Source organism: Rattus rattus, chromosome 8 (genome assembly GCF_011064425.1).
Source record: "Rattus rattus isolate New Zealand chromosome 8, Rrattus_CSIRO_v1, whole genome shotgun sequence".
NCBI lineage: Eukaryota > Metazoa > Chordata > Mammalia > Rodentia > Muridae > Rattus > Rattus rattus.
Genome location: NC_046161.1, coordinates 18,496,321 through 18,522,442, shown reverse-complemented (window position 1 = coordinate 18,522,442; position 26,122 = coordinate 18,496,321). Strand labels below are relative to the sequence as shown.

General features: G+C 43.2%; 1 protein-coding gene across 1 annotated transcript; it reads left to right on the top strand.

Annotated features, from left to right (window-relative positions):
- Nucleotides 1-14,914: 14,914 nt before the first annotated feature.
- LOC116907293 (zinc finger protein OZF-like) lies at nucleotides 14,915-25,659 on the top strand. Its single transcript, XM_032910243.1, has 5 exons — nucleotides 14,915-14,996; nucleotides 17,969-18,121; nucleotides 20,587-20,679; nucleotides 22,562-22,668; nucleotides 23,948-25,659. The coding sequence occupies exons 1-5, from the start codon at nucleotides 14,915-14,917 to the stop codon at nucleotides 25,001-25,003; spliced, it is 1,491 nt and encodes a 496-aa protein (XP_032766134.1). The 3' UTR covers nucleotides 25,004-25,659.
- Nucleotides 25,660-26,122: the final 463 nt, after the last annotated feature.

The window sequence follows — 26,122 nt, the reverse complement described above, 5'->3', positions numbered from 1 at the left end:
GTTATTTATCATGCATTTAATGCCTCTTGAGGGTGAAATTCCAGCCGATGAACAATGTGCGTGTAAATACTATCTTTTTTTTTTTAAGATTTATTCATTTATTATATATAAGTACACTGTAGCTGTCTTCAGACACACCAGAAGAGGGCATTGGATCTCTTTACAGATGGTTGTGAGCCACCATGTGGTTGCTGGGAATTGAACTCAGGACCTCTGGAAGAGCAGTCAGTGCTCTTAACCACTGAGCCATCTCTCCAGCCCGTGTAAATACTATCTTAAGAAAGTTTCTGATCCAGTTGTGATAGGGTGGTCTTTGGAGTGGACCCCGTCACCATTCATCAGAGGGCCTCACTTAGCACATGAGCAAAACTGATCTGTTATTTCCCATTTGTAGGACACTGCAAGACCAAACCAGAGTTCCATCTTTGAGCGGAGGCTTCGATTCAGGCCATGGACCACAGCCGAAGCCTCAATTCAATGCTTGCCTGGTCAGTGAGTGGGTATGGGGCAAGGGCTATCCACACAAAGTGAGCTCATCATATAGTGGTTGTGTTGAGCTCTTTTTATACCCAAACTCTTTCCTGCAGATAGCTAGTCCTGTGGTGAAACGTGTTTTATGCAGTTTCTGAAAGGGTTCCATGTTAACATATCCCTAAATTTCTGCTGTTGAAGTATATTTTCTTAGATTTATCAAAATCTCAATACTATGTGCTACTTAGATCCAGTGGTTCTCAACCTATGGTCATGACCCCTTTGGGGGTCAAATGACCCTTTCGCAGGGGTCACCTGACTGACACCACTGAAAACATAGATATTACATTATGATCCATAACAGTGCCAAAATTACAGTTATAAAGTAGCAATGAAAATAACGCTGTGGTTGGGGGCCACCACAACATGAGGAACTGGGTTAAAGATCATAGCATTAGGAAGGTTGAGAACCAACTGGTAGAGTTGGTTTTCTTGGTTAGTCAGTGATCTCTAAATTCTCAGTCTTCTTTCTTTTTTAAATTAGGCATTTGCTGACATGTTCTTCAACACTTGCTCTTGATCCCTAATGAGTCTGTGTAACTGTGTTGATGATACCAACACTAATACCCAGATCTCTCTTAACGTCGTCTTGCGTTCAGTGTACGTAAAGTGACTCAAAGATACAAGGATTATGACATAGAGCTCAGAGAGTGCTCATAGGAAGAGGACAAAAGTCAGTCTGGGACTGGAGAGATGGTTCAGCAGTTAAGAGCACTGACTGAGGGGTTGGGGATTTAGCTCAGTGGTAGAGTGCTTGCCTAGCAAGCGCAAGGCCCTGGGTTCAGTCCCCAGCTCCGAAAAAAAAGAAAAGAAAAAAAAAAAAAGAGTACTGACTGCTCCTCCAGAGGTCCTGAGTTCAATTCCCTGCAACCACATGGTGGCTCACAACCATCTGTAATGGGATCTGATGCCCTCTACTGGTGTGTCTGAAGACAGTGACTGTGTACTCGTATAAATAAAACAAATAAACCTTAGAAAAGAAAAGAAGGTAGGTTTATTTAAAAAAAAAAAAAGAAAAAGTAAACCAAACCCACAGTTAGGGGATTGTTTATTCATTTTATTTAAATTTGATGCGACTATTTAACAAATTTGGCACATTGTACTTGTCTCAGGGTGGTGATGCTTTTAATATTTTCGCTGTTCATAAAGTGAATGCCAGGAGTGAGGCCAGCCATGAAAATCAAGAGAAAGATTTGTGGCGACTGGGAATCAGTAAAGCAGTAGGTCAAGTGAAGACACGGTTGGCACAGGTGAGACAGTTACCATGAGCTCTCAAACTGCCTTCAGAGCTGAACACAGAGGAGGAAGCCCTTCAGGGATGTGGGCCTCTCCACAGTGTGTCTGGTGAGACGCAGGCTGAGAAGAGCCAGGTTTTATTCTTTTTAAAAGCACAGTGGGCATAAAATGTAGATTTGAGGCATGAAGACGAAGGGAAAGGAAGCTTGGGAAGAAAACGACCTCTGAGACCGTGCCTGTCGATCTTCAGGGAAGTATCACCCAACCTGGCACTTTCATGACTGAGGAAATCCTCTGGTATCCCGACCATCTTAGTCTCCACAGCGGGATCCCAGATTTGTGGTGTTCTATTCAATACATCTGATAAGGGATATTCTTCTGAATCAAATCAGCGTAATCCTGACACAACAAGAGAGTTCATATGCCAGAGGCCTCCAGTAGAGTCGATCAGGGCTGGAAGTCCTTTTATTAAGAAGCACTTAATGCCCAAAACATGAAAAATGTAAAGAGCAAGTCACTAAAGTTAATGTGTGGGATAATGTTCTATTCCAAGATGCATGGTAAGCTGACTCCTGAGAGAGATAGTGTAAATATAGTTATTCTGAGGAATCTTTCAATAAGTCACCGTGCTTCAGAAAGCATTAGGATCTATGTGTTAGGAAATGGCCCAGTGAGGATGAATAATTTTAAATAATTTTATGTGTCCAGTTAGAACTAAAGACTCAGCCAGGCGGTGGCTGCACACACCTTTAGTCCCTGAGCTTGGGAGGCAGAGGCAGACGGAGTGCCTCCCATTGTAGGTCAGCCCCAGTTCACCATCAGAAATCTTAGGATGGAAAGTATAGGAATTTATACATTGTAGCAAAGTATTCAGTTTGAAGTCCACTCTCACTTTCGTCAGAGAACACATATAGAATGAAACCTGTGAACGTAAAGAAAGCAAACGTAACTCCCTGTCCCGCCTCACTGTACATCAGCAAATTCACACAGCTTGGAAGCCTTAGCAACGTGAAGAAGGCCAGAACCCTTTCTCTGTGTGTCAGAAATGCCAGGCAGGTCACAACCCATAGGAATGTAGAGGCTTCTTGAAGAAGTCAAACTTTGCTGGACATCAACGGATTCATGCAGATGAGAAGCCTTGTGGACAGGGAAATACAGAAAAGCCTTTCTCCACAAGTCAAGTATGTATGTACACCTCAGACTTCACGTAAGCGAGGAGCTCTGTGAATGTAATGACTGTAGGAAAGCATCCTACCGTAAGCCAGACCTCACTGTGCATCAGCTAATTCATAAGTGAGAACCCTCTTGGATACAAGGATGCAGGGAATATTTCTCTCACAGGTCAAAACTATATCAGAGAATAAATACAGAAAGGGGAGAAACTATGACTATAAGGAATACAGAAAGCTTTCTGTTCATTCAAAGTCCGGTGTGCATCAGAGAATACACACACACACACACACACACACACACACACACACACCCTTTGGATGTAAAGACTACAGAAAAGATTCCTTTTTTTTTTTTTGGGGCTGGGGACCGAACCCAGGACCTTGCGCTTCCTAGGCAAGCGCTCTACCACTGAGCCAAATCCCCAACCCCAGAAAAGATTCCTATAACAAGCCATAACTTACATGACATTAGAGATCCCTTACTGGCCATAAGCCTTCTGAATGTAAAGAATTTAGGACATAACTTGATGTTCATCAGAGAGCTAACACTGGTTAGAAACTGTATGAAGATAGACTGCAAGAAGACATTGATCAGCACATGAAAACTTACTGTGTACCAAAGGACACATACATGGGAAAGTACTGTGCAAGTAAGGAGTGCGGGAAGCTTTGACTCCAAGTTGAAATTCCTGTATCAGAGAATACGTGCATTTGAGAAATGATATGGATATAGAGTACAGGAAAGCCTTCTACTGCAAGTCAAAGGGCTGTGGCCGTCAATGAGTGGTGTGTTAGAACACACATAGTTATAAAGAATGCAGAAAAGAGTTTAAGGTAGGACTCGCTCTGGGGGAGAAGGCTGTGAGTGTAAAGAATTCAGGAAATCTCTCCACATGAAGGTGGAACTGACTGGATACCAGAGAGCTCATACAGGAGTGGTATCTCTAAGTCAGTTCTTGATTTCAGATTACTTGTAGGTGAGAAGCCCAGTAAATGTAAACAATTCAGGGAAGAGTTCATGTCGTATGAGGAAGTGATATAAAGATTTTTTTGTTTTTATCTTATATGTATGGTATTTTGCGTGCTGCATGTGCATGTGTGTATGAGGCCAGAAGCAGGCCCCTGATTTCAGGGACTGGAGTTAACAGTGGTTGTAAGGCAAACCCACCTATGGATGCCTGGAACTGAAGGAGAGTCCTCTGAATAGCAACGTGTGTTCTTAACCATGGCGCCATCTCTGGGAAACTGGCCTGCATTGTCTGTATTTGTAGAGTTTCAAAATGGAAACTTTGAAAACCAGAAAGAAAATTCTGGAACAGTGCACTTCAAGTTCTCAAAGACCATGAGCGTCAACCTAGACTACTGTACTCTACAAAACCTTGAACCGTAGTTGAAGGGAAAGAAAACCCCATGATATAAGCAGTCTAGCAATTCATGGCCATAAAACATGGCCCTACAGAAAAGACCAGAAGCAAGACTTTACACTGATGAGAGAAATAGGCATGGGCAGAGAAGATAGAAAAACAAATGAAGCTACAATTACTGAACCACAAAATCTACTAAGAATACAAGAGAAACAAACAGCCAAAATAAAAACCCAGCACAATGCCAGTAACCAATACACCTAAGAAATAACAACACTAAATATAAATGGCTCAACTCCCTAACCAAACACACAGGTCAGTTGAGTGGACTCAGGAACTCCGTCTGTCGTCTACAACAAACTCATCTTATCTCCAAAGTTAGTATTGGTAAAAGTATTCCAAGCAAATGTGATCAAGAGGCAAGCAGATGTTGCCCTTCTAATATCTAGCAAATAGACTTCAACCAAAGCAGAAGATATAAAATATTCTTCATTTTTGTCACTCGAACAGTTAACTCAGAGGACATCACAATCTTGACCATAAATGCACTGAACTCTGGCACACTCAAAAAATGCATACCACTGTCCTTAAAGACAAAGGTTAATTCCACTCAAGGAGACAGGACATCTACACAAAAATAAACAAAAAACGGCAGAATTAAATGACTGTGTACATCAAATAGACCTAACACCTAACGTTTGCTCCACAGCCCATGGAGGCATCTCTAAAATAGACCACAAGTTAAAGTGGCCCATAACAAACAGGGAACTGGAAGCAATGATGGAAGCCTTCAACAGAGGAAGCCCAGGCCCAGATGGGCTCACCCCAGAATCCAACCAGACTTCCAAAGAAGATCCACAGCCCGCCATTAAATAAGTTTTTAAAAAAGAAAGAAACACAGAAGGAGCATTACCAAATACTTTCTATAATGCCAGTATTAGCCTAATGCCTACATCAGGTAAAGACAGCTTCCAAGTACTCACTCTACAGGAATTGGACGATTTCCAGCCACGTTTTATGATGTCACAACAGCTGTTTAGTTGGGAATAGTCTGACCAGCCACACTTGTTTCAGTTTCACATAAGAGAAGACCAACAAGAAATGCTGTTACATACAGCTTCTGACACCTGGGCTGTGGACCTCTTCAATCTTTTTAATCTTTCCCTTATCAGCAGAAGAACTCCCCCAAGTTTTCAAATCCTGGAACAAGGATGAAGCCTTGAGCATGAGTATAGTACGTAAGATAAAGTGGATCTAGCAGATGGGGGGAAAGTGTGGTCTGTGCTAGAGAAGGGGAAACATGTGTTGGAAACTAAGAGAAGGGTGAAGTGTGTTCCACAGTAGGAGGGGGTGAAAGTGTGTTGGAGACTGGAAGATGGGGAAAGTGTTTTACAGTGGAGAAGGGAGCGAGTGTGTTGGAGAGTAGGGGATGCATGGAAGTGTTTGAAGGTAAAAAGACTTGAAGTTCATTACTTACTGTATCCTCTTCAGAGAGGTATTAGTAAGGCCCACAAGAAGAGAGTTCTGTTGTGCTTCTGTTTGAGACGAGTCTTCTGAGAGGCCAGTTTCACTGTGGCAATGAGAGTTGTGGCAGAGTGTATTCCTGAGTCATTCTGAAGGCTGGTGATTGTAGGAGCAGAAGCTGAGCCCACAGCAGGGCTATGAGGTGGATGCCACTTATAGCGTCATTTCCAAGACGATAAAGTCTCCTGGAGGCCAGACTCCATTCACAAGAGAACGTCAACAGTGTTGGAAGTAAGCTGGAATCTTCTATCAGAATATATTGAAGTTGATACAAGCACACTACAAATTACCCAATTTCACGTGGTCTGATGTGAGGAGACAGGGCTGTAACTGGATATGAGGAAATCAGTCTCACTACCACTTTTCCAGCTCTGGCCAGAGGACATCTCCCTGGTCACTGTAGAGATGAACTCTGAGATTTCAGAGAGGAGGCAATGGGAACAGGAGGTTGTGTCTCTGTGATAGTGAGGGCTCCAGGAAGTCAGGACAGGCTCCTCCTCTCCCCCAGTCATAGGCCTCCTCAGTTGGGTTTGTCTTATTCTTCCCTGAGCATTGCCCTCCCTCCTTTAAAATTAATCTCCGTGTTGAAGGAAGAGCTATGCAAACGTGTTTGATAAGTGTGTAGGTCTGCGCCATGCTGGCTCCTCCTGGAATGCTCATTTGTGGATCTCAAGAGTGCTAGCTTGGATCCTAGTCTTACATGAACAGAGCCCACTGACTGCTGATAGGGATGGGGGTGAAGCTGTGCCTCCATCCCTGTCACAGGTGACATCATCATCGGAGTTTTTCAGGGATTTCATCTGAAGCCTCGTTGGTGAGTTTCCTCACTGCGACTCACATGCACGTACATTAACATATCTCTTCTGCTTCTGTTTTCTGGCCAGAGATTTGCATAAAGTTGAGTGTCACTGGCGGGAAATCTGAAATGACCTGGTGTCATTATATCTCAGTCCAGGGTCCAGTAGAAGAAAAAGTGACTTAACTGGGAGACTCCTCCATGAGATCTAATCTACCATGTCCCAGACTACTCTAGTTTGCTATCAAGACTGGCAGCCTGAGTCACTGAGAGAGCTACCTGTGACCAGCACTGTCTGTAGTAAATCACCCTCTCCGTCCTGAAGTCCTCTTTGATGGAGCTCCCTGTTCTTTCTCCTCAGCTGCTTCCTGGTGGCTCCTGGTTTTCTTCCTTCTTTCTAGAGACACGGGCTGTAGCTCGCTGTCGGTACGTGAATTGTTCTTTGTAATGTTTGCACAGCCTAGAGTTGTCACGGTTACTCTTGTTCAATTCTGTATGTTTCAGAATCCACAACATAACCGTTTTTCCCTCTCCCTCCATCCTGCTCTTCATCTCGTTTTTCTGGTTTTGAGGTCCTGGGTATAGAATCCATGTTCCTGGACAAGCTGGGCCATTATTAGTGAATTTCTGGTTGCTAAATTTGGAAATTGTGTGTTAAGAAGCATCAGAATGTAAAATCTCAGATACCTAAGGAAAATAAATTCCTATTCCACTGACACAGAAAGTATAGAAATGGGTTCCCTGCTGTGTAAATGTAGATCAGTACTACAACTATTGTAAAAAAAATCATTGGATCAGAATTCCTAGTGCAGTTCTATAGTAGCTTGCTTGTTCCACAGTGTGTCCTGGTAGAGCATACAGTCAGTTAGGTGGTTTTCACTCATCATAAAAGTCCCTGTCAGAACATGCTCGTCACCCAAACACAGCAGTGTGTTATAACCATCGGCAGTCCCTCCACTTCCTTCCCATTTCCTTCTTCTACACCATAAACACTAATCTACTGGCTCTCCAGGTGCAGTTTCTCTTGTGAACTTTTTCTGACGAGAATTGGATGCTGGTGACTTAATGGCTGACATTATTCAGTGGGCGTGGGTGTCTTAGGTGACGTCAGCATTGCAGCAAGTATCGTATTATTGTTCATGGTAGATAAATGCCACACTTTTAACCTAATCAATAGTAAACATATTGCCTTTATATATTCCTGTGGACATCACAAATAAATGTTTTAGTAGTATTCAAATTAAAGTTTAATATCAATACGTGGCTTATATTTCTTTTGAATCCAAGAATCCAAGATCATCCTGGACAAGATACAAACAACCTCTGGGGGTAGAGGAACTGAAAGAGAGAGAACATAGGTGTAAAAATGATTTGTAGTGGTGACTGGGAGGATGGCTCAGTCAGTAAAATGCCTGCAAGAGAAACATGAAAATCTGATTTCAGATCCCTGTACCCATGCTGTACAGAGACACCAGGGGACATCAATAGCCCCAGAAATAGAAAAGGCAGTCCCAGGAGGGCCCTGGAGCTTATTGGACAGCTAATCTAGACAAATCAATGGGCTCTAAGTCCAGTAAGAGATCTTGCTTCAAAATGCACATTGGAGAGCAATATTGGCAAACACCTAGAGTCGACCTCTGGTTTTCACGTTGCATGCACCCTCATATATGTCCAGGTACCCGAGTACACACATAGACACACTCACATGAACACACACAAAGACAAAGCATCACTAATATCACTGACTTTAGCATTATTGATGAGAATCCATGTCAGTGTCAGGGGTATAACTGAGCTTACTTCAAAGACGCCAGTGTAGATGAAGCATGGTGGCCTGTAATCCCTGCATCTGGGAGGCAAAGGCAGGAGGATCTCTGAGTTCCAGGCCAGTTGGGACTATGAAGTGCAACCCTGTCTCTAAGAAAAACCACCAAAAAATAATCCAATACAGAGAAATTTCTCACATCACTAAATAACAGTGAAATACAGTCGAGTCCAGTAGCTGTCACTGTCACTTCAGTCTTCATTTCAACAGCTCACGTAAGGTGTGGTCAGTTTTGCTCATACAACCCAGAATGCTACTCTTCAGTAACGTGTAAGGCAGGACTTTTCATAGAGAGCAGTAACAAAAGTTTGAATTATGCTTTAGGTATTATAAATGAATAATATTGGTTTTAAGGGAAAAGGTATATGTGAGATAAAATTTAAATATCCCATATGCTTGATCTTACATGAATTTAACTTGAGAATCATGTTTAACTTGAAAATAATAATATCTAAAATCTGTAACTGTATTGGGAAATTCTAGTCCTTAAAGAAGAGGGCAAAGACAATACTGAGTGAATATAATTTATATGAGTATGGTTTTAAAATATTTCTAGGAAAGCCAGGAAGTGTTGGCAAGAAGCAAGCAAGTGGATTTTAATGCATGTGTTGACTAAACATGCTTGGAAACGTTCGGAGAGACGAGCAGTGTGCTAAACGTGAAGAAAGAGCTTGAGCTAACCCTGGATGACTGGTTCCTGCCTTCACCCCACAGGTCCTTCTGACTGATCTCTTGTAACTGTCACATTGTTATTAACACCGTGATCGCTGGGTGTGGAGTTAGGAGGAAGGAGAATTAAGAACATGAACTGAACTCTAGGGTGAGTTAAGCCCCAAGATGAAATGAGCCTGTGTTTCATAGAATATTCCCAACATGGAGTCTGAATTTCCTGTCAGCAGGACTCATAAGTGTTTCCTGATCGTGGAAGTACGTACTCTCTAAGTGATGAAGCCAGGGGAGGTAGTGGGTAATTGTACACTCAAACAAAAAAACCTGACTTTAAAATCTCAACCTTCATTTGACTATGGGCAGGGAAGAATTGCCTTAGAAAGGAACAGAAGATTCTTCTAAAGGTTATGAAAATATTAAATGTTTGCATACCTTAGTATCTCAGAATGACAGCAGAATTTTGTTCTGTTTCAAGTTGAGCCTGGTTAAGGGGGAGCGGTGATGCACACCGGTCTGTAATTTCAGCCCTGGGAGACATGAGGAAGGATATCTATGTGAGCCAGCCTCTAACTGGGCCTCGACGAGGGCTGCAGGCTCTCCTCCTAAGTCCTGCCTTAGAATTCCTGAAGACAAGAACTTGTCCTTCTGGGTTCATTCACCAATGCATGGGTTTATGCCGTCTACTGTTGCTCAGGGTCTGAGTGGGTGAACTATGTTGTTGTAAAAATATAAAAAAATAAAAAGTATAGTTGTCTTTTACCTCACTTGGTCCGCACTGCGGTGTCCCAAGATGTCTGCTAGATATCTTGGTGGAAACACATCCCAGCCGCACACTTTCCTACACTCAAACCGTCACGTAAAAGAACACACAACACAATAATCTTAGATCCAATTGATAAGATATAATTGCCCACTTAAACATACAAAGTCCTGTACCATCCATCCCTTAGAACATTGGTAACAACCTGTAAATACACAGAGCAGAATCTCAACATCACCTGCCATGGCTTCTCACCCTCTCTTCTCCTGTCTCTCCTCTCTCCTCTAGTCTCCTCCTCTTCCTTCAAACTTCTCCCCCGCTCATCCTTCCTTCTCCTCCAATGGCAGGCCTCCTTCTATCATGTACCTGCCTCACCTGTACTTTACAAATTCAATGGGGAGAAGGTTCTGGTGAAGTCACCGGATTCCTGAGTACACGACTAGGCAGCTGTCCTGGGGCAGTGGAATTAGCATCAAAATGCTTCAGGGCAAACCACAACTTTTCCCCCTTTTTGTCCAGTTAAAAAGTGGACCAAGGGAGGTAAAAGACAACTATACTTTTTTTTTTTTTTTTTTTTTTTTTTTTCTGGGGCTGGGGATCGAACCCAGGACCTTGCGCTTCCTCGGCAAGCGCTCTACCACTGAGCCAAATCCCCAACCCCCTATACTTTTTTTATTTTTCATATTTTTACAACAGAACTACCCTATCTAGTCCAGCAGTGAGGGGGGAATGTCCAATCAACGGTAGAGATTGGATCTTCACTATCTTCACCATAGCCTTTGATCTGAACAAACCATTGTGTGATCTCTCACCAGGATCATCTTGATCAAGAGGCACTAATGCCATGTTGTTTCCCAGTGACATGCTGCTACCTTGAGAACCATAGTGAGGACGCCGGGTGTCCTGGAACCTGGAAATGGTGAGTCTGTGGCGAGTCCCTAGTAAGGAGCACAGGCCTGAGACTTCTGTGACTGTCTTAGTTACATTACAGAACGGCTATAATTTATATCAAGGTTTCATGAATAAAGAAATTTGGAAAGCCAATTTTCTTCTGGGGTGGGTCCAGTGGTACGGCCCCATGCTCCACTGGATTTCCCCACCACCACCAGCACCATGCACATATGGGATTGAGTGGGTTGTTTTTAAAAATGAGGAAGGCCATGAAGTTGTGATGGAGTAGTGTTCAATGGGAATGGAAGGGTGAGCTGACTGGATAGATAAAACACATTGTAACATATCTACGAAATTGTCAAAGAATAAGAATGTTTTAAAACTTAAGTAGAAAAAACATCTTTAACTTTACAGAGAAGATACCATGTGAGTGACAATGACTTGGTATCTTAGTTAGGGTTTCTATTCCTGCACAAACATCATGACCAAGAAGCAAGTTGGGGAGGAAAGGGATTATTCAGCTTACACATTCACATTGCTGTTCATCCAGTCAGGACTGGAACTCACACAGGGCAGGAAGCAGGGGCTGATGCAGAGGCCATGGAGGGATGTTACTTACTGGCTTGTTTTCCCTGGCCTGCTCAGTTTGCTCTCTTACAGAACCCAAGACCACCAGCCCAGGGACGGCACCACCAACAGTGGGCTGGGTCCTCCCACCTTGACCACTAGTTGAGAAAATGCCTCACAGCTGGGTCTCATGGAGGCATTTCCTCAACGGAGGCTCCTTTCTCTGTGATAACTCCAGCTTGTGTCAAGTTTACACACAAAACCAGCCAGTACAATTGTGAACATAGATTCAGCTTCAGGTCTAGCTTAGAGAACGTTATTTGTGGGCCATCCCAGCCTGGTCAATCCTGGGAACTTCTCCTGCCTGTGCCATCCGCAATCCTTAGACCTAGCCTTGGTCATACAGCCTGGGTGCCAGGCTAGCCTTGGGAGTGAAAGACCCTCAGACAGAGGAGACTCTCCTCCAGTCCTGAGGACACTCACCACCCCACGAACACACGGGACTCAGTCTTGATGTAAGAACAAGAGGTTTACTTTGGGATACCAGTGCATTGGGGCTCGACACGGTCCTCACGCAGGAGGGATGTGAAGAGCCTCGAACAACAGAAATGTAAGCTTAAATAGTCATTTACGATCACACAGTTTCATTAGCTCAGCTATTTCGGTGCCAAGGATAACTAGGCAGATGTTTCTCGTCCTAGAATTCCTGGGATAAGGCTGTAACCACATCAATGCAGCTATTTCAGTACCAAGGACGTCTGACTTGATATATGTTTTCTCATCCTGGGGTTCCCAGGACAAGGACCAAGGATATCTGTCTTGGCAGGTGTTTCTCTCCTGGAGTTCCCAGGACAAGGCTGTAGCTATGTCAGCACAGCTATGTCAGTACCAAGGACATCTCACTTCTATAGTGATCAGTTAGCTTCCCAGAGATGTTTCCTGTCTTGTAATTGCCCTGCAGTAAATATGTTCTATACCATCTGTTCTTATGGTTGGGCAGTTTCCTAGAGAGTGGGTGGGACTGTGCTTTCTGTACTTTCTGGTCTATTGTCTAACATCTAGGGGCTGAGCAAGGGCCAGCTTAAAAGATTCTCATTCTTAAGAAATGGCTGCACTAATATCAAACGGGGATCTTTCAGGAGTATCTGTCTTAGGGTTTCTATTGCTGTGATAAAACACCATGACCAGCAGCAACTTGGAGAGGAAAGGGTTAATTTCAGCTTCCCTGCCCCATGGCAACCCATCCTGAGGGGAAGCCAGGGAAGGGACTTTAAGAAGGAACCTTGAGGCAGCACATACATACATATGCTGTGGAGGAATACTGTTACCAGCTTGCTCAGCCTGCCTTCTCAGGCCACCCAAGATTACCAGCCCCAGCAGTGTCACCAACAATAATGGGCTCTCTTCCATCGATTATCAGTCAGGAAAATGAACCACAGTCTCGTTCACAGACAAATCTTGTTGCAGAATTTCTCAATTGAGGTTCCCTCTTTAAAAATGACTCCTAGCTGTGTCTTGTTGATGTACAGCTAGGGAAAACAATTTACCCCCATCAACCTGATACATAAACATGTCACTCACTGTTAACCTAAAACCTTTCCTTTCTTGTCACCAAGATGTTCTATTAATATGACAATATAAAACATTCTGAATTTTTAAAGTTTCAGAGTCTTTATAAATTCACACACCTTAAAATTCCAGTTCGTTTAAAACATCCAAAGCTTCTCTAAACATTCAGAGTACTTCACTATTGGCTTCTGTGAAAGAAATAATAAGTTAAATACTTTCTCATTCCAAGGGAGAAGAGTCAGGGCACAGACACAGGCAGATCAAAGCAGAACTGAAGTCCAGCAGGATGAAAAGTTTGGTGTCATTCACCACCCTCTGTGCGCTAATGTTTCATGGCAGTGGCATCTGGGACTCACCATTCTCTGTGCTCCAGGGGACCAGGGCAGTGGCACTTCTTCAGCTCTAACTCTCCACAGAAAACACAACTTGTTTCCGAGACACTAGCTTGTCTCTATATCTTGATGTAATAAATTTCTAGTAAAACAAACAAACAAAAAAAAAACAAACACATAAAAAGAGTGAGCACAAATAAGTTATTTAATGATACAATTCAAGAATTTGGAAAAAGAATAACAAACCAAATCTAATAGATGAGCAAAAACAATATAAAATCAGAAAAGAATTTAGTGAAGTATAGATAATGAAAACAATACAAGTAATTGACAAATCTAAGAGCTGAATCTTTGAGAAGGTTAACAAGATTGATAGACCCTTCACCCAGTTAACCAAATGAAACAGGACCCAAGTGATCAAATCAGAAATGAATGGGGAAACATTAAAACAGACAGCAAAGAAATTCAGAATATTGTAAGGGGATACTTTACAAACCTAAAGCTTAAAGAATGGATGAGTCCCTAGATTCGTCTGAACCACTAAAGTTAAAGAGATGATATGACACCCAAAAAAATCCCTAAAAGTAAGGAGATTGAAAGACTAAAAATCTACAAGACTCACAAATACCCAGGTCAGATGGATGCTGTGGTGGTTTGAATGAGAAAAACCCTCATCAGCTTAGGCTTTCGAACACTTGGTCTCCAGTGGAGGTGAAGCATAGAAGTACTTTTGCTAGATAAAGCATGCCACTACCTGCCTCCTTCAAGTCTCTCTCTCTCTCTCTCTCTCTCTCTCTCTCTCTCTCTCTCTCCCTCCCCCTCTCTCCCCCCCCCCCCCCCCCCCCCCCCCCCCCCCCCCCCCCCCCCCCCCCCCCCCCCCCCCCCCTCCCCCCCCCCCCTCCCCCCCCCCCCCCCCCCCCCTCCCCCCCCCCCCCCTCCCTCCCTCTCTCCCTCTCTCTCTCTCTCTCTCTCTCTCTCTCTCTCTCTCTCTCTCTCTCTCTCTCTCTCTCTCTCTCTCCCTCTCTCCCCTTTCCCCTCCTCTCCCCCTCTCTCTCCCTCTCCCTCTCCCTCTCTCTCCCTCCCTACCTCCCTCCCTCCCTTTGCTTGAAGGTGACTTACAAGGGCCTTTGGCAGTACCCAGCATGCCTTCCTTCATGATAAAAGAGTGGGGCTAGGAGGGCTGTACCCCAACATAAACTACGACAGACCTACAGCCAACCGCATTCTACATGGATTGTGAGAGAGCAAGAGCATGAAATTAACGGGAAGCAAATGAGGAAAACAGTCCAATTATCCTTATTTGCAGATGATATGATATACTACATAGGAGACGCCAATAATTCTACAAAGTTTTACAGAGTTCTACACTTTCAGAAAAGTCCAACTTAAAACCAGTAGCTGCTCTATGTGTCAACCACAGAGAGAGGCTGAGAAAGAGATAATAGCAACACTCCCCACTTACAAATGTCCCCCTTCTCATACACACACACACACACACACACACACACACACACACACACACACACACACACACACACGGAATTTCCTAAGCCATGAAATAAAAGTCTTCACCATGAAATCTTTAAAAAAATTTTCAAAGACATTGAAGCAGACCAAAGAAAATGGAAACACCCCCACACCCCCGTGCTCATGGGTTAGTAGAATTAAAGGTGTGAGGATGGCCCTCCTACTAGAAGCCACAGCTTCTGCAGAATCTCAGTCAGAAATCCCCACAGCAGTCTTAGAGAGCCATGGCACTGGTGTGAAGACAGACATATAGGTCAGTAAAACAAAGCAGGTCTAAACACGACTATATGTGATTACAGGCGTCTCAGATCTGACAAAGATGCCCAAAACATACTTGGGTAAAACACAGCATCTTCAACAAATGTTGCTGGGCAAAGCTGGATATCTACACATAGAAGAACTAAATGAGACCCATATCTGTCCACTCCAAATGGGTTAGACCCACACAACTGAGCCACCAAAGAAATCGCAGTGATCTGTTTTGGTTCTCCTCTTCTGTCATACTGCTAGGGACTGGAGACCATGGAAGTGGTCACGTGATCCTCCCGAATCATTTCCTTGTCTGAGCTCCATGGAGACTGGCATGCACCCAGGCCCCTTTCCTCCAGGGCTTGGGGATTTAATCTGTATTCCCTCAGTAGGCTTTGTTGAAGCTGATGCACTCTGTAGACTCGCTCAGGAAGGTAAGGAGTGGGCATAGGCTGAGGAAGGGCTGAGATCCATCAGGCTACTGGAGCTCTCCCCTCACTCTGCCCTGTTCACTCCTTTGGACAAGCCATATAAAAGCTTGCGTATTGGCATCAGCAGTGTACTGGCTTTGTGCCAACTGGACACAAGCTGGAGTCCTCAGAGAGGAAGAAGCCTCAGGTGAGGAAAGGCCTCCGTGAGATCCAGCTGTGAGGCAGTCTCTTAGTAAGTGATCCATGGACGAGTACCCTGCCCGTTGTGCCATCTGGGTGCTGATAACCTGGGTTCAGTAAGGAAGCATACCGAACAAGCCATGGAGAACAAGCCAGTAAGCAGCACCCTTCCATGGCCTCTGCATCAGCTCCTGGCTCCAGGATCCTGCCCTGTTGTGTGAGTTCCTTTCCTGACTTCCTTTGGTGATGAACAGCAATGTAGAAATCTGAAGCCAAATAAACCCGTTCCTCCCCAGCTTGCTTTTTGGTCATGGTGTTTCGTTGCAGCAATAGTGACCCTAACTATTAGACAAGTAGTGAGCAAGCGATGCTGGTCGTTCCTTCCAGGGACAATTCAGTACGTTTTAACTTCTACCCTGATCCCCTGGGAGGGAGCCAGGGAAGCTCTCATTACATGGACAGGATGCCCAGGTTTGGCCTGTGCTCCTGACTCATTTAGACTCATCTGAGTGGCACAGCAGTTTGGGTAGCCCGTCCTTCACTCCGCAGGGTGACATTAGTGGTTTGCAATCATCTTATAATTAGATAGTACATTGGCCCACTGTGCTATATAATTATAAATCATTTTTATATGGTTATTCTGTAAATTATACAGAATATAGAAGTCTGTCAATCCAATCCGTGTACACTTTTCAGGAGGATCTGTGCTATGCAAGATATGTATTGTTTGTATACATAAAGGAAAAATCAATCCTTTCCTATTTAAGTCATTTTCCATGCATGACCACTACTCATCTAAGATATTTGTATATGATACAGATGACTCAAGCATTTATACTGATGAGAAATAAAAAAGAAGTTATTTTAAAACAATTCTTTGTTGTGCATATAATTTAACGTTAAATGTGAAAGCACGGTTGCATACTCAGATATGAACGAGCCTGTGCTTCTAACAATACAATGTCAATATACATTGATGCTTAAATGAAGGCTATGCAAAATGCTTTCTTTTCCTCATCACATCTCAGAGAGGGAAATACATTTGCAGTAAAAACCCTGCAGTTTTAAGACATACGTGTGAGCCAAGGCATTTCGGGCCATCATGCTTCCTGGAGTTGGGTGCTCTGATGGGACCATGTTGGGAAGGGGATGCGTGTGCTCTCACAACAGCTACACCAGAGTCACCTTTGCAGCGTGTGTGAGCACTGCCACAGACACCCTGGACCCCCACATTGATTCAGAGTTGACATTTAGTTATCACATACGAGGAAGCCTCGGCGTGACAATCTTTCACACTGTGCTTCTTCCGCACCAGGCTCCTAGAATCAAGCTCAGGGGCCTGTCCCTCTCTACATGCCCCGTGTCACGTAGTGTGCTACACAGGGGTGCGGCAGCCCCCTGTTGTTGTAAAAATACAAAAAATGAAAAAAGTATAGTTGTCTTTTGTCCCCACTAGGTCTGGCACCGCAGTGCCCCTAGATGTCTGCTAGATATCTTGGCGGAAACACATCCCAGCTCCGAGGTGGCCCAGTGTCTCCTGCCACCGCACACTTTCCTACACTCAAACCGTCACATAAAAGAACACACAACACAATAACCTTTGGCCCAGTTGATAAGATAATTGCCCACCTAAACATACAAAGCCTGGTACCATCCATCCCTTAAGAACATAAATAACAACCTGTAATTACACAGCGGAATCTTAACATCTGCCTCCATTGTTGTCCTGCCACAGCTTCTCTCTCTCTCCCTCCTGTCTCTTTTCCTTTCCGTTCCAGTCTCCTCCTCTTCCTTAAACTTCTCTCCTGCCCATCCTTCCTTCTCATCCAATGACAGGCCTCCTTCTATCCTGTACCTGCCCCTCACTTGTATTTTATAAATTCAATGGGGAGAAGGTTCTGGTGAAGTCACCTGAGTCCTGAGTACTGACTAGGCAGCCGTCCTTGGGGCAGTGGAATTAGCATCAAAATACAGATAACTCCAGGGCAAACCACAACAGCCCCCAACCTCTGCCTTTTCATCATTTTGTCTGTACTTTATAGATTTAATGTCATTTTTCATGATTGTGTGTGTGTGTGTGTGTGTGTGTGTGTGTGTGTGTGTGTATCTTTGTTCATAATTCTACAAGCCATGCACATATATGTATTCATCTGTGGACTTTTGTTTCTGTTGTAATCCCTTGGAAAACTTCTAATCATATTTTTTGGAATCGTAACACATAGATAAGATTTGTGTGTTGATTTTTCTGTCGTGATACAGGATCCAAAACAAGCTACATTTTTAATATGGCACTGATAGGACATAGATACGCATAAAACAGTGCACTCCCTCTTTCCGTTCCTAAGGATTGGGGACAAATGTGTCATTCCAGGTGTTGGTATCATTCGAGGACGTAGCCGTGGACTTCACCTGGGAGGAGTGGCAGGACTTGAATGCTGCCCAGAGGACCCTGTACAGGGACGTGATGCTGGAGAACTACAGCAGCCTGGTGTTCCTGGGTGAGTCCGACTCCTGTGTAAATCTCAGTGGTGCCAACCGTAGAGGTGTTGCTTACTTTTAATACTGATTTGATAGTATACATTTTAATTGACATGGCAATTTTTGAAGAACAGTGTGGCCTTGTCACGCATGTAGTGTTTAATGGTCAGACTGATGTTAACTGATAGAGAGTCAGCTCTGGGAGCACTTGTTTGTACTGGGAGCATCACAAATCTCTCGGATGCTGGTTTGAAATCCTAGTGGGCGGCATCCTATGCTTGCTGTAAACTGCAGAACATATGTATAGAACATCCTCCCCTCCTAACATTCCCAGAAACACTCCCCTTCCCTTTCCACCCCTCCATCCCTGTATCGTCCCTCACGGTGCTAAGTATTGTTTTTACTGTTGGAGGTCACGTTTAGTTTGCCAGTATAATGAAAACATGGAGGATTTTCATCTTGTGCCTGACATACTTCATCTGCATATTGAAAACTCCTAGGGAGACATAAGAAAAGTGTGTTCGCTCCAAATATGGATGGAGTTTTATTGCCCAGAGAAAGATTTCATTAACACTTGGTAGATATCCAGGTTTGTTGGATTTATTCAGTAAATGACTCTCAGATTTCCAAAACAAAACAAAAAGCCAACCACTGGACAAACAAACAAGAAACCCAACCCCCGTTAGTTTTTACGCACAGATTTACCAACCTACACTTGGGCAAACCTGTGTCCAGACTGGAATCTCAGCCGAGGAATTCAGGATAGTCTTGTCAGAGAGCGCTACCTATCCTGTGAGCATCCACGGGCCCAGAGATCTGCGGAGTTTGCTCATTTCATCGCCGTGATTGTGCCAGGACATCCTGCGTTATAAGATGGTGCTGATCCCTTATGCCTGTCACTGTGACAGAATATTCTATTGTTATGAATTTATATTTGCCTCATTTCTCCACTGACACTCCTTTATTAAATTATGCTTATAATAGAGTTGCATGTAGTTGAAAAAGCACGCTATTGCCAGCTGGCGCCTTCCCCAGAGGTCGGCCAGCGCTCTGACCTCTGCTGTTGGCCTCACCTCCCAAATTGCCCGTTCTTCCCAGCTGTGGCCAAGCCGCCCACAGCCGCCCGTGTTCTCTCTCCCCTGCCCACCTTAGCTGAGCAGAAGGAATGCACTAGACAGTTTCATTATTTTAAAACTAGCCAGGTAGCACAACAGTCAGGCTCCCATCAGCTAACCTACTTCAGCCAACTGCTGGTTCTGGCTTCCCTAAGACATGTGTGCAGCATCCTCCACGGCCCACAGCCTGGCCAGAAAGCCCCTCCCTCCCTGTGTCCCTTCTCTTCCTCTCTGGCCAGGAAGCCCCACCTTTTCCCTTTTCCCAGCAATTGGCTTCTGCCTTCTTTATTGACACAATCAAGAACCCAATTAGGGAATCAGACTTTAGTATCAGCTCCTTCCCCCACAGGACAGTGTTATTCTGGTTCTAGGTTCAGATTTTAGAAACTATCATAGTTTTTCTTAGTGGCTGCCTTAATATAAGTGCTACCATATATTTGTGAAGTGTTTTTTTTTATTGCTTTTCATTTTGTATCATAAAAATATTCTGGCTAGAGTCTGGGGATAGGTCATTTTGGGGAAATCTATTTAGTTTTTTCTTGTGACCATATCTTTGTATCATATTTGAGAACTGTCAATTCGAGCTATCTGTCCAGATCTAATGAACTCTTTTTCTTCCCTGACTTCAGGTAAGTGAGGTCCTTAGATAGTCTAGAAGTTACTCTCTCGCTGAGTAAATGCTTTCTCATTATTTTCTCATCCCTGTCCCTAGCACTGGGTTACAGGAGGTGAGTGTGCAGCAAGGCCAGTACTTCAAATGCATTCTGGGGATTCGAAGTCAGGTCCTCACACTTGCATAGCATACACTTTCGCCCACTGTGCCACCAACCAGTCTCCCTTTCGAAGTTTCTTGAAATCATTACTTAAAGCCCCTTGTGGACAACATTCCAATCATGGAGAAAACATGAGTGAAACCTACTTTAGTAACAGTTTGTAATTCACATAGAGCTGGGGTTACAGCTCAGTTGTCAGAGTACTCTCTGAGCATGTGCAGCCTCCAGTCCACCAAAATAAACAAGTAGAAGAGAAAGAGGTGGAGGAGGAGGAGAAAGAGGTAGAAGAGGAAGAGGAGGAGGAGGTTGAGGAGAAGAAGGTGGAGGAGGAGAAGAAGAAGGTGAAGGAGGAGGAGCAGAAGGAGGTAGAAGAGGAAGAGGAGGAGGAGGTGGAGGAAGAGGAAGAGGAGGAGAAGGTGGAGGAGGAAGAGGAGGAGGGAGGGGAGGAGGAGGAGGAGGAAGAGGAGGAGAGAAAGACAAGACAGAAGACAGTTGCTCAGTCATTCACCATCGTGTAGTTCCCAAGGTGTAGCTGTTGCCTTCCAGCGTAGATTATCAGTCGATGGACACAATCTATACATTATGTCTCTTTCACAGGGCACTGCATGGTCAAACCTGAGTTGATCTTAAACTTAGAACAGGGACTTGGACCAGTGAGCACAGCAGGAACCTCGGTCTGGAACCTCTCAGGTCAGTGAATGCTACAAGCAAGAGAGAACAGTAACAGAGGCCATCAGATGTGGGTCATCCTGGGCTAAGCCCAGTCTTGGGACAGTTGGTCTCATGGACCAGACAATCAGTCTATTCCATTGTCCCAAAGTTCTTTGCATTAAATTACCAGTTTCGTGATGTTGAAGAGTGTCATTTCTTTGGGAATAATTTGGTGACTGTACGTGGGGCACAGTGGTGCTTCCTTTCTTCCTTTTCTCACCGTATGGTTTAAGTTAGATATTTATTGACTTTAGTTCCTCAATGTCCTTTTGACGATTGGTTATCTTTGCAATTATCATGATACTTAGTAAGCACACAAATGTATCTACTCTTAAAATACTTTCCTTTCATGTGTCACCCTCTGCTGATTAGCATCCCTGTGTTGCTTGTCTCATTATAACATCATTACTTTGCTCTTATGATACATCGTTACTTTGCTAGGTGATATAAGTGTACTATCATAGTTGATATCTTTTTTAAAATAATTATTTATTGATTTTATGACTACACTGTCGCTGTCTTCAGACACACCAGAAGAGGGCATCAGATCTCATTACAGATGGTTGTGAGCCACCATGTGGTTGCTGGGAATTGAACTCAGGATCTCTGGAAGAACAGTTAGTGCTTTTAATCACTCAGCCATCTCTCCAGCCCCATACTTGATATCTTAACAGAAACTGAATTTCAGAATGTATAGTCTTAGGTGTTTTAAGCCCAAGGGGAAAAACAAACAAACAAACAAACAAACAAACCCTGCCAATCAAGATTATTCTATGTAGCGGGGGTTGGGGATTTAGCTCAGTGGTAGAGCACTTGCCTAGCAAGTGCAAGGCCCTGGGTTCGGTCCCCAGCTCCGAAAAAAAAGAAAAGAAAAAAAAAAAGTAAAACAAGATTATTCTATGTAGCAAAGTCAAAACCAGAGAACATTATGAATTGCTACAATAAACATGGTCTTAGGTTTTCTACTACTATGAAGAGACACCATGACCACAGAAACACTTATAAGAGAAAATATTTAATTAGGACTGGATTATTATTCCTAAGTTTAGACCAGTCTTGTCATGATGGGAAATACGTCAGTGTACAGGAGGACATGATGCCAGAGAAGGAGCTAATGTTCTACATCTTGCTCTTCAGGCTACACAAGGGACTGTGAGCCATACTGGGTGAACCTCACGGCTGGCCCCACAGTGGCACACTTCTTCCAACAAGGCCACATGTAACAGTGCCACTCTCCATGGGCCAAGCATTCAAACACATGAGCCTATGGAGGCCATTCCTATTCAAACCAGCATAAGCACAGATAGAAGCACTCCATAAATTTCAAACAACTATTACAGAAGACATTTAAAACAAATAAAGTAACTAAATTCCTTTGCGTATAGGCAAGCCACAGGCAACATTTCTCATAAAAGTAAGTCCCACAAAGCCCTGAGAGGATCCTGCTGTTCTTTGTTAGAGAAAGTACAGTTATGGAAACATAACTGTGTTGTACTTGGGAAAGAGAATTGTGACAGCACCAAAGTCCGATACATAGCTAGTAGAAGAAGGGAAGACGTTCTACATTCAGATAATAAAGAAACCGGACAGGCAGAAGGGTGAAAGGGGAACATGTAGAAACGAGAGTTTTCTTGCCCTGTGTCTCAACAGCACAGCAATGCACAGAGCTAGGACTCAGCACCTCAGTATGTGTTCGTGTGCAGTTTCATTCCAGTTCACTGAAGACCAGGACGTGTACAGTTCTAAGAGGATATCGTAAAAGTTCAAGTGTGATTCTAAGAAGGCACTCTTTTGCTTTTGTGTTTGAATTTCATAAAGCTTGTGTCTAATTCATAGAAATTGAATCTTTAAATATTTTTAGGTATCGACAAAGGGAATAGCCTGGTTGATACCATCCAGGAAAATGATAGCAGACATTTCTGGCAAATTGAAATCAACAGCCGTACATCAAATGAAGAACTGGTTGAAGTAGGTAAAATTGATGTGGGCATAAACTGTGGCTATATGTAGGGTTCTTGACTGGGTTCATTTTCTCCTCCAGTTCAGGAAACAGCAAACAGCATGAGTATAACAATTAGCATCAAAAAAAAAAACAAAAACAAAAAAAAAAAAAACAAAAAAAAAAAACAAAAAAAAAAAAAAAAAAAAAAAAAAAAAAAAAAAAAAAAAAAAAAAAAAAAAAAAAAAAAAAAAAAAAAAAAAAAAAAAAAAAAAAAAAAAACAAAAAAAAAAACAAAAAAAAAAAAACAAAAAAAAACAATTAGCATCAAAAAAGTCTCAGACAGAGCAGACAAATCAACCAGTGAGCAAAGGTTATCATTAGGGTGAGGAGACACAAGGCACACGGAGAAATACCTCTGCAGAGCTGAGGGGACTCAGAAGCCTGAAGCCCAGCTTCTCTTTGAGAGTCCGGGGGTTTCCAGGGTGTTTGAGGGATCTCCCTCCCCTAATTTAAGGTTGTTCAGTCTGAACAAAGAATGGCTAATAGAGCCAATGCTTTGGTGTGAACATGTTCTGATCCACTCTTGAACTTGTTGGAGATCCATCAGCAAGGGGCCATACTAGAGGCAAAGAAGCCCATCAAGCCTCTCTTTAGAGCTGCCATGCTTTATTCAAATCAAGAGAGTGAGGAAGAAGCCGCCATCTTGGAAGTTCACTATCTTTATTACCTAGTTAGAGCCACTCTCCCAACTGTCCATCAACCAAGTATCTGTCTAACTCCAAGTCTCTCAAAATTGTATTTCATAGTTGAATATAAAGAGTGGAAACTATTTTAGAAATATTTTCTCAGAAACTTAGTCTATGGAAAGATGAACTTCTCATTGGTGAACCTGGTAAGATGTAGGCTAGTAATTGAAACCCTCTGAGTATCCTTAACAGCAGTTAATCGTGTCTTTTTAACTATTTATAATCAAGGAACACCTACAAAGGGGGGCTCTTAACACAGAAGTTGTCATTTGCAGGGAGCTGTAATGAGCTCAGTAAATTCGGGAAATCCTTTGATGAGGCATCATTTATTCAAGTCAAGGTGCAGATTAGGAAGCAAAGTTTCTTTACAGTGTATGGGAGATAACATTCTTTGACTAAATTCAGAAAATGAAGTTATATTTAACAGTGGAGCGAAATATTTTAATGTAGTCATTGTTTGAAATCTCATTAGGAAATCACGACAAGCAAAGCTCAGACGGTAAAGTCTACAGGATGCTCCTATGGATATGAGGACTGTAACAAATTTTTTTATCTTAAGGCAGAACTGAAGATTCATGAGGAAATCCATCGAGGGACAAAGTCCTATGAATGTGAAGTATGTTTGGAAGCATTTTATCTGAAGCCACAGTATAGCACTGACCAGAGATACCACACATGCGAGAATCCATACAACTGTAAAAAAATTAGAGGGGCTTTCTATTCTAAGTCGACCTTCAGACCGTGTCAGAGGCTCGAGAGAGGTGAGAAACCCCACGCATGTATAGAGTGTGGGAAATCCTTCTATTGCAAGTCTCACCTCACTGTGCATCAGAGGACCCACACAGGGGAGAAGCCCTATGAATGTAATGACTGCAAGAAGGCTTTCTACAGCAGGTCCCAGCTCAATGTGCATCTGAGAACTCATACAGGCGAGAAGCCCTATGAATGTAAGGAGTGCAGGAAGACTTTCTACCGCAATTCTGACCTCACAGTGCATCAGAGGACTCACACAGGCGAGAAGCCCTATGAATGCAAAGTGTGCAGTAAAGCCTTCTACTGCAATTCACAGCTCACTGTCCATCACAGGACCCATACGGGTGAGAAGCCTTATGAATGTCAAGTGTGCAATAAAGCCTTCTACTGCAAGTCACAGCTTGCTGTCCATCACAGGACCCATACGGGTGAGAAGCCTTATCAATGTCAGGAATGCAGGAAGGCATTCCAGTGCAGGTCAGACCTCACTCGGCATCTGAGAACTCACACTGGCGAGAGGCCCTATGGATGTACGGAGTGCAGGAAGGCTTTCTACCGCAAGTCAGACCTCACAGTGCATCAGAGGACACACACAGGCGAGAAGCCCTACGAATGCAAAGAATGCAGAAAAGCCTTCTACTGCAATTCACAGCTCACTGTCCATCAAAGACAGCACACAGGGGAGAAGCCTTATGAGTGTAAAGACTGTGGGAAAGCCTTTCAGTGCAAATATGAACTCACTCGGCATCACAGAACACACACAGGTGAGAAACCGTATACATGTATGGAGTGCCAGAAAGGTTTTTACACCAAGTCAGATCTCTCTCGACATCTAAAAATTCATACAGATGACAAACCCTGAAGATATAGGAGACAGTAGTACTTAATAAGTCGTCCTTAACTGACATCAGAGAACACACTTAAAAACTTTTTACCATGAAGTTAGACTTAATCTCAGAGAATTCAGACACATGCAAGAAACCATTGATGTCAGAAAAGTCTCTAGCTCATCTCCATGTGTAGACCAATACGTTTAGGGAATGTGAAAAACTGTGTGCTCAAATCTTTTGTGATATCATGTAGTATATACAGGTGAATTTCCCTTTGAATATAAAGAATACTAAAGCATTTTTATAAAAATCATAAAGTGCATTCAATGGGCAGGAAATCTTATCCAGACTTTTTCAATATATATGACATGGAAACTTTTGATACCGAAGTCAGGTCTCAGTCTACAGGAAAACTCCTAAGGTATAGTAGTATACAGCAAATGATTCAGCCAGGTACGGCTTTTCATCCTGACTCTTGTGGGTGACCTTGGCAAGACTCATTTGGACCTGATGTTCAACAGCATAGCAAGCCATGAAATCAAAAGACGGGAAAGCTCAGCATGGTGGTGGTCAGCTTTAATACGGGTACTCGGGGGCAGCATTGTAGGGATCAGTATGAGTTTGTGGCCAACCTCTTTAACAGAGTGTGTTCTGGGCCAGCTTAGGGATTACAGTGAAATTCTGTGATAAAAAAAGTGAAGAAATGTTAAGTGGCAATAAAACCCACCCATAAGAGAATGCAGCGACTTTTTTTTTTTTTTTTTTTTTTTTTTTTTTGGAGCTGGGGACTGAACCCAGGGCCTTGCGCTTCCTAGGCAAGCGCTCTACCACTGAGCTAAATCCCAACCCCAACGACTTTTTAAATAGTACTTGAAACTCAACTGACATCAGAAACACAACAAAAATACAGTAAAGCAAAAAAAAAAAAAAAAAAAAAAAAAAAATACAGTAAAGCACAGGAGTGTGATATGAGAGAGAGTACGGGGGCCACACTACATCATTAGTATAAGGACTTCAGTGTTGAGCTGTAGACACACACAGTAGAAACCCCATCAGGTTAGAAAAGCAGCACTCACACTTTAGCAAGCATGACATCAAGTGTGAAGGTTGAGAACACGTTTGGATTCAGAAAATGAATTGAGGTTGACTGT

What these genes read in the sequence shown, in the direction of transcription:
- LOC116907293 (XM_032910243.1), top strand. Translation starts at nt 14,915, where the DNA reads ATGGCCCTCCTACTAGAAGCCACAGCTTCTGCAGAATCTCAGTCAGAA. An exon ending in CTTAGAGAGCCATGGCACTG is followed by an intron (nt 14,997 to 17,968) that starts GTGTGAAGACAG and finishes TCCGTTCCTAAG; the next exon opens with GATTGGGGACAAATGTGTCA. An exon ending in CTCGGTCTGGAACCTCTCAG is followed by an intron (nt 20,680 to 22,561) that starts GTCAGTGAATGC and finishes AAATATTTTTAG; the next exon opens with GTATCGACAAAGGGAATAGC.